Source organism: Kryptolebias marmoratus, linkage group LG5 (genome assembly GCF_001649575.2).
Source record: "Kryptolebias marmoratus isolate JLee-2015 linkage group LG5, ASM164957v2, whole genome shotgun sequence".
Lineage (NCBI taxonomy): Eukaryota > Metazoa > Chordata > Actinopteri > Cyprinodontiformes > Rivulidae > Kryptolebias > Kryptolebias marmoratus.
Window position 1 is genome coordinate 7,141,764 of NC_051434.1, and position 8,861 is coordinate 7,150,624.

The window sequence follows — 8,861 nt, forward strand, 5'->3', positions numbered from 1 at the left end:
ACAGTATTGGCTGCAGTCTGGGAAAAAAAAAGAAAACAAGTTAAAAGTCTATTAATATTTTTTTTTTTCCTGTAGTAACTCATTTAGGAACAAAAGAGACCTGTGGTGTGTTTGGTTCCGGGGAGGGAGGGGGTCGGTTTGCGCTTACGTCAAAATTGTCCTGTTAATATTTTCTACTCAGCCGTGAGGCAGTCCGCTTCGCCCCTCTTTTTCGAAGTAATGTGATTCACCAGCTTAACTAAATCAGGCGAGGAGGGGGGGGGGTTGCCGGCTTTAGTAACGCCTTACACAGCCGTGGTCTCCCACTGCCTTGCGTGCGAGTGTGCGTGTGCGTGTGCGTGCGTGTGTATATACCTGTCAGATTTTTGTGAAAATATACCTTTTTAAAAAAACAAATAAAAAAAAAATTTAAGGGCTCGATGGCAATTAGCAGTTTTAAGAAAACTATGGAAAACAATACTTAACATGAAATGTATCGTGATGGTCATATTTTCTTATATTCTGTGAGAAGGGCGGGGCAGTATATACTGTATATTTCGAGGGGGGGGGGTTATGACTTAAGATCGTTTTTTTTTTTTGTCTTCAGACTATGTTGCCATGGAGAATGTTTAAAAAAAACAAACAAAAAAAAAAGAAAGAAATTGTGATATTTGACGAGATTCTTCTTTTGTCCCCTAAATGCCTCTGCTAAAACGGGACAGGCTGCAATGTCCCGGTGCGAAAAAAGTAAATAAAACAACTGACAGAAGCGACGAGAACGAGACACCAGGAGGGAAGAAAATGGGAAGCTGTACAGTGCCAAGTTCTGTAAATATACACACTTTACATTGAAGAGTGTCTCCAAAAGCAATATCTTGAAAATGGACTTTGTTTATTATTGTACTGTACAGAACTCAGCCCTAAATGTATTATTATTATTATTATAATATTATAATTTCTTCCGTTTGTATTACTAAAATGAAGACACTTAAGCTCTGAGGAAAATGATTTTTGTAATGTTCAGAAAAACTCACCATAACTGTCCTGATGACGTAGAATTTAAGCTGAGTTTTTTTTTTGTTGCCTATAAATTAATTTCAGCTGTAAACTGCATGTGCAAGAAGAATGTCGAACGGACGCGGAAGGCATTTGGATGTGACGGCGGCGACTCAGCAGCGACACCTTTCGTCACAGAGTTTTTGTTAATAATATTACTTATGAGGAGAAATGTCCTCCTCGTTTTCGTTTGCTGCAAAGTGTTGAACACTAAAAAAACAAGCCAACATGAAAATGTTGAGATATTTTTAGAAACGCTGACAGAAACAAAAGTAAAACTGTCAGCGCGATATCATGCATTATTATTGCTTTGTTTTACCTTCGAATAGGAAACGGTTCCGTTTTTGTGATAGCGGTCATTGTATGATGCTTGTACTTGTATTTGTGTGTTTTTGTGTGACCCGTTTAGTTATTTTTAGACAATCACAAAATAAGATGCAAGCATTGTAAATGGCGGACTGGCGGACATTTTGTGATGTGTACAGTTTGTCCAAAAAACAAAAACTAAACAAAAAACAACCCTTCTTCCACTCGTTAAAAGTTTGTAATTATGATTCTTAAAGTCCTGGAAAAAAAATGCTGTTGGTTTTTACTTTTTGTTTTATATTTGTTTTTGTTTCTTTGTTTTTTAATAAAAAGCACTACATTATTGTGAATATATACATGTTGGTCTTCTCTTATAACCCCACACATAAATACAGTGCAAAACAACAAAAACAAAATCCAGATATTGTATTAAATGGTACATTTTGCTCAGATGCGAACACATAATGACTGTTTATTAAGTATTTTTGCAATGCAGGCTGAATAGGTATGAATTAGCTGTGAGGAGCATTGAAAAGTACCAAAAGGAAATATATTTTAACTACTTTTTTAGGTGACCGAAGCATAAGGTAAAGATATTCTTTACCTTAATTCTCATTCTGCCAAAATCAGCAGTAATTTAAAGGACAGATTAAAACAAAGGTTTAGTTTTATTTTTAAAAAGAAGACTTATATATTAATATTGAAAAAACGCTTTGTTTTTAAGACTATTTTGCATTTATTTATATAAACGAAACTCAATGATTATTGGTTTCACCGTAAAGCTGCATATATTTATTTATTTAAGGCAGACGAGACTTTGCAAAGTATCGCGATAAAGTCCGAGACGAAAGGCAGAACTAGTTACCATGGCAACACGTGACGCCGGGTTGAGACGTTAATTAGCGACGTAGCGCTTTAGCTAAGTTCTGCCCCCTGTTTGATGAATTTAAGTTCAGTGTGAAGACACGACAATGTCCAGAAAGAAACAAGCTAAAGAGAAGGCAAACCAAGACGATGAAGCCTCTAAAAATTCAGGTTAGCAAGATGATTTATTCATTCATTTAGTCGGGAGTAAAAGTTAACAAGTTAGCATCCATTTTAACGGGACTGCTGGGAACTATTAGCTGTCACTTTATTTAAATTAAAATTACCCGACAAACAACAACTATATATTAAACACAGGAACAATGAAACAATGAGTGTTGTGTTCATAATGTTCATAAAGTGAATTACTCCGTGAAAATTGCATCACTTCTAATTTAAAGTGCAAATATAGTTATTAAAAAAAATGTAGATTTTAGTTTATTTACATTATCATCTACAGGCTATTTATTTTACAAACTAGACCAACTCTTTTTTTTGTCGTTCCACAGGACTGACAGTAAATGAAGCAATCCCTGCACAGACTTTCGGTAAACATTATTCCCAGTTTTCCTTCAGTTTGCTCGTATGTTTGTGGTTTGTTTGGTCAGTGCCATATCCACTCCATTCTCCAGATGAATATCAGTGCACGGGAAATATGGAGATCGACTTCCCTGTCCTCTGTGCCCTTCTGAACATGAAGAGCATCCCAGAAATATGCAGCAAACAACCAGACTTTTGCACCGAAACTGAAACTGCTGAAACTGAAGCAGAGGACACGGGTGAGCTAGAGAGACGTGTCGGATTAAATAAATGTTTTCATTTTGCTAAATTAACTATTTTAGCATTTACGTTCAAATTACAATCAATTATGTTCAGTTTTTAAACTGAGGAAAAATCTAAACTTCTTAAAGAGAATTGTTGTGACCCAGATGCGCCTTTAAAATCCTGATTAGTAACGATTCATATCATTTCCTCTCCAGACGACAACCAGTCACAGATAAATGCTTCACATCTCTGGTCGAAGCCGTGCATAAACGTTGAGCTGGAAAACGAAGACCCCCTTAGTGCCAAAAGGGTAAAGATTTCTGGTAAGGAATGCTTATCGCCCGCTCCCTTTTCATGCCAGAGATTTAAACTAAAATCATCCCATGTTGAGAAACGATGGCATTACACTGAAGCTACTTGGTTCAAACTTTGTAAATTACATTATGGACGATTTCTCGTGATCTTGCGAGATGTGTTTGTGCTCAGAATTTGTGTTAGGGATGACTCTCAGCTTCTATTACATCAACTTCAGCTCAGTATATGTAAAACTGACTGAGCTGTAGCCATTTTTACGTTGGTTAATGCTAATTAATGACGCTAGCCCCGAGCCAAAAGGCCCTAACCCCTTCAACCCAGAGGAGACCCTAAACCTATCCCTGGGCAAAAAGGCCCTAACCCCTTCAACCCTAAGGAGACCCTAACCCTAGCCCTGAGCCGAAAGGCCCTATCCCCTTCAACCCTGAGGAGACCCTAACCCTAGCCCTGGGCCAAAAGGCCCTAACCCCTTCAACCCTAAGGAGACCCTAACCCTAGCCCTGAGCCAAAAGGGCCTAACCCTTTCAACCCTGAGGTGACCCTAACCCTAGCCCTGAGCCAAAAGGCTTCAACCCTGAGGAGACCCTGTAATCTTTCCAGTGGTTTATCAGATATTTTTGTTTTGATCTGTTAGCGCTCTGAGTACGTGATGGGAGGGACTCTCAGCTACTGCCACACCAAATTTCAGCTCAATATTTGTAAAACTGGCTGAACGGATATGTCATTTAGTATTTCTGTTAAAATAATGACATTTATTTTGTGTTATAATGTTTTACTGAAACAAACACGTTGCCCCTTTCAGTCTTTAACATCTTTTAAAATAATGCTGCAAACTTAATGAAACGTGTCGTGGGTTTTACAGGATGGAAGGTGAACAAGCAGCTTTTCAGAGTGCTGCAGAAGATGCTTCCCTCCATGAACCAGCTACTGAGCATTCAGTGAGTAATGAGCAGTCGGAGAGAGGTGCACTCTTGTTACAGCAAACCAGGTTACAGCTGCTGCTGTTTGGTTCTTGTTTGTTAGTGTAATTCTGTCCACTGTGTGGCAGGTTTTGGCAGGCCGGACTGACAGATCAGATGGTAATCTCCCTCACAAACACAGCGTCTCTGTGCTCCAGCCTCAGGTGAGTCGATTCTGTGGCACTCAAACTCGAAGTCAGGTTTAGTCTGTCACATCTGGGGTTGGAGAGCGGGGAAGAACATTTGAGTTCAAGCAAGAAAGAGTTTAAATTTTTATCTAAAACACAAGTTATTAATCCACCAGAGCTGTGACACTGGAGGGGAACCATCTTCTAGAGCAGAGCTTCCACCTTCTTCTCTCTGAAGGCAGTGTGTGAGTCACACACTCAGATCATGCACTAATAACCCCCACCCCACCCCCTTTTTTTTGCATACAGAGGCACAGACATGCCCAATTCATGTCATGTTTCTTTGTCCAAGTCTCACCCACCTATCCTTGCGAAACAATCGGATTGGAGCCGAAGGTGCTCGTTTGATTGGTTCGGCTCTCTCCACCTCCACAACTGCTAACAAGACCCTCTTGTCACTCAACCTGACGTTCAACTCCGTCGGTGATGCGGGTGCTGCACATTTTGCACGGGTATGACCCAGAGCTGATTATATATTTTCCCCCCGCGTGTTCCCATCATACCTGCTGAGGTGTTGTCCTCCTGCTGTTTTGCTTGTCAGGGCCTGCGGCTGAATCGGACTCTGCTCTTTCTCTCACTGGCCAACAATCAGATTGGAGACTCAGGAGCTGCTCTTCTGGCTGAGGTATCTGCTTACATCAAAGACTTTAACTGACAAATTATATTCCACTTATTGCATTACGTATTGCACGATTTACCCACCGCCGCTCGCTGTTTCCACTCTCAGGTACTTGGGGAGTTTCCTCTGAATCACGAGGAAGTCGTGGAAAGACGAAAGCTGCTCCTGCAAAGAGCGAACGCCGTAAGGGTGAAAGTGTTTGTAACCAAACTGCCACGGTTTGAGCCTTTACACAACATGTTCAAAGGTGCCGCCGCTCTGTTTTCTGCAGCTTTCTTTTAGGGCCGATTCAGAGCAATTATCAACTAGCCAGCTAGGCTCAACACAAAACATGTCGCTGAGTGTCAGCAAAGGAGACAACAAAGGCATATCCAAAAAAAAGGTAACGTGTGAACACCGTAAGACGAAGCAAAACTAAAATATTTTAATCGTGCGCTCCACGAAAGCCTCAAAGGATCGTTCAGATCTTTTAAAGTAGGGTTCTGTGGAAACTTGATGAAAAAGTGTTATCCTACACGTAGTAGCTTTCTGAATGTTCTCGTTTTGGACAAATTAAGTTTTATTCTCATCAGACTGACAGTCTAACTGCTAATTCAAGTGGGAATGGAGGACTAAAGTGGGTTGCTGCAGTCCTGAAATGACTTCAGTGTCAAAAACCTAAAAACAGTTCATAAAAATACTATTTTATGAACCTTTACTTCACGACCAGTTTCAGATTACAGTGAAATTACTGTGAAATTGCAGGAAACTTCCAGAAAAGATGTGAAAACGCCTGAAATCAAAGAAAAACCCCAGAAGAAAGGTAACTGTTAGTTACGTTTTCCATATTGTCGTCTTGCAGCTTTTTTTAGTTTTCTCACTGCCATCTTTTTTAACACTCTCCCAGCTTCTGATGTGAAACCAACTCTAGGTAAAGGTGGAAAATCAGGGGGTAAAGATCGACAATCATCCACACAAGAGGTACTCAAAGCGCCTCTCCAAGCTTGTGAATCGGTTGCGTGGCAAACAATTTAGTCCTTCTTTGTTTTTGTTTTGCAGGATAAATCAAGTACTTCGCTGAACGAGGTTTGAAAGATGCAGTATTTTAAGGAGTGGACAGATTCTTAATGATGACCGTGGGCTGAAGACGCTGTCTCCTTCTGATCCTGCAGGCGGAGTTGGTGGAGGCAGTAAACCCCCTGCTGGAGCAGTTGGTGCATCACAAGGACGGGCAGCTTTTTCTGCCTGGAAACACAACACTCGCCTCACTAAACCTGGCAGGTGAGGAGCTGTGCTGGATCCAAAAAAATAAAAATGAATAATATTTGACTACAGAAAGATTTTACACTCCTGTTGACTTCCTGTAGACACGAACTCTGCTTTAATTTCTGTGGAAATGGGTCTCTGCCAAAATTATTTCATTTTAGTATTTATTCTGTCTAAAAATGGCTCAATATGACTTTTCTTTTATTGTCATTTATATAAAGAAAATTATTTAGAAATTATTTTAAAATCAGGGTTTAGTTTTTACAGGTTGAACTCAGTAATTAAATCCTCATTTGTTAATTTGTTTTGTGCAACTCGCTCAGTCGTTAGCGGCTTCTTTATAAATGCAGAAAGGAATGAAAACCTAAAACGCTCTGACAGCATTAAAGTTGTGTTTGTTTGTGTAGGAAACAGAATTACAGAGAGGTCGCTTCCTCTGTTCCTGGCTGCGCTGGAGACGCAGGAGGACGAGGAGAGATGTTTGCTGCGCCTCTGCCTGCAGGTAACTCTGTGTTTGAGTTTGGACTTATCTACAGGAAGCAAGAGGGACCAGAAAAAAAAACAATGACAGGCCAAAAACTGAATAAACATTCAGAAAACACAGCAACACTCAACAGGAGTTGTGTTTTGTTCTTGGTCTTCTTCTTCATGAATAATTAAATCATTTGGTGACCCTCACTTGTTAAACTGCTAACTGCAACCTGGATATTTAACAGCAACAGATAAAGTGAAAACAAATCTGGTACCTTAATATTTAAACTCAATTTAACTGCAGATAAATCTATATTGTCCCTTTTTAAAGAAACTAACTGAATTAATTTTGCTGCATTAGAATTGTTTGTTTAATTAACGTTTATAGTCAACATTCCTCCTGCTCTTGGTACCATATTTATTTAAAATATCACTTTTTTTGTTTTGCTTTGGTCCTGCTGCAGTTTACAACTTAATGTCTAGATTTGTTTTCACCTACAGTGTTTTACCATAGATTTATATTAACATCAGTGGTATTACCACATGTATATGACTGTATTTGTTTTATTTCTGATATTTTCTCACAGAGGAACCTCTTCCCAGCAGAGAGTAGCTGCTACATGAAGATAAAGGATCTCACTGATGGTCTCGTCAAAATCAGCTCTGAGACGATGGAAGAGGAGGGACGGGGGGCATGACGCTAAACACACAGACTACTTCCACGTGACTCAAAAAACTGCAAAATAAACTGCCTCCTTTTTTAAATGTTTATACTTTATGACACAAGGAATTAATAAATGATATAGCTATTAGTTTTAGCCCTAATGTACACAGATTTTGTGTCAGGTTGAAATATTTAACCTGTAATATATATAGCTTTAGAGAACTCTGCAGAAAAACACAAAAGATGAGGCTTTTAAAGAACATTTGTTTATTTGCCTGAAACAATTAAAACCTTAAAACTCTGTTGGACTTTTGGGATTTGTTTTTGCTTGACTGCAGTGAACCATAATGAGCACAGGAGTAACTTTAATTAGGCTGAACATGCTTGAGTCAGTCCTGATTTTACACATTTACGTCTTTAATGCTGAAGACAGCTGAAAAAACAAACAAACTCATGAGTTTCTCTCTGTAGAGGTAATGGAAAATAAATAAAATGGAAATAAACAAGAGGCTGGATGCAGTTCTGTGTTTGGGTTTTAAAAAGATTGTCATTCAATAATATGCTTTTTAAGCAAATATTTATTTACAGAAGCATTCCAGGACTTTTAGCTTATAATAAATGTAATTGAAACATTTTATTTACAACAAACTATGATTCTGCAACAGTGAATGCTGTTTTCTGTCTCTTCTATGTCCTAGTATGAATGTAGACCCGTTGTTTACCATAGTTGTTTACACTGATAACAGAAGTAAATAAAGCTTAAAATGGTGAAAAACATCTTTGAACAGTCTAATTTGGGTAAAACGGTAATTTAAAAAAAATAATATATAGATTAGACGCAGCAACTATTAGGTCTAAGAGAGAAAACAGTTTGTATTAAACATGTCAAAAACGACTTTGGTTTTTTTTTATCTTTGTTTTTATAAATGACAAAATTAAGCTGATTCTAAAACAATAAACGAGCGGGAGGTTTGACCTCACCAAGATGGCCTCGATGATGCGGAGGGCGTGTCGTCACGTCCGGTTTAAGCTCCGCTCAACCACCAATATGAACCCTTCGCTTCCGGTGATGCCTCCTTTTCGGCAGCGGCTATTTCCTCGCCAACATGCCAGTGAGTATCTACAGGCGGCAGAAATGATCATTTGTATCGTTTAACCGAGGGCTGCGGGGCTGGTTCCGGGCTCGGTGTTCTCGGGAGGAATCAGCGCTTTCACTGGTGTCACTTTCAGACGGTTTCGTTGGATCAAAGTCGCGTTTTTATTGAAATAATTTAGCTAAATTCCGAGCGCGTTGTGACACAAGATGGCCGCGCGCACACCGCAAACATGGAGCCAGTTTTAGCCCGAAGGAGCTAAAAACTGAGAAAAAACCGAGCCGTGATCTTCGCGGCACGTCTTCCATTGGGGGGTTCTGTTGGGGGGGGGGGGGG

The 8,861-nt window shown here is 39.5% G+C and overlaps 2 protein-coding genes across 2 annotated transcripts in view; both read left to right on the forward strand.

Annotated features, from left to right (window-relative positions):
• Positions 1-527: 527 nt before the first annotated feature.
• On the forward strand, positions 528-7,940 carry lrrc71 (leucine rich repeat containing 71). Its single transcript, XM_017422462.3, has 17 exons — positions 528-2,376; positions 2,715-2,753; positions 2,838-2,984; positions 3,186-3,293; positions 4,148-4,223; positions 4,334-4,408; positions 4,549-4,617; positions 4,725-4,884; positions 4,974-5,057; positions 5,160-5,234; positions 5,323-5,433; positions 5,796-5,853; positions 5,938-6,011; positions 6,090-6,116; positions 6,203-6,311; positions 6,704-6,798; positions 7,355-7,940. The coding sequence occupies exons 1-17, from the start codon at positions 2,313-2,315 to the stop codon at positions 7,463-7,465; spliced, it is 1,482 nt and encodes a 493-aa protein (XP_017277951.1). The 5' UTR covers positions 528-2,312; the 3' UTR covers positions 7,466-7,940.
• Positions 7,941-8,431: 491 nt separating this feature from the next.
• The window catches only part of rps27.1 (ribosomal protein S27), a 1,787-nt gene continuing 1,357 nt past the window's right edge, over positions 8,432-8,861 (forward strand). Inside the window, exon 1 of the mRNA XM_017426876.2 lies at positions 8,432-8,543. Coding sequence (XP_017282365.1) covers positions 8,538-8,543 — 6 coding nt within the window. The 5' untranslated portion in view covers positions 8,432-8,537. The remainder of the gene's footprint in view (positions 8,544-8,861) is intronic.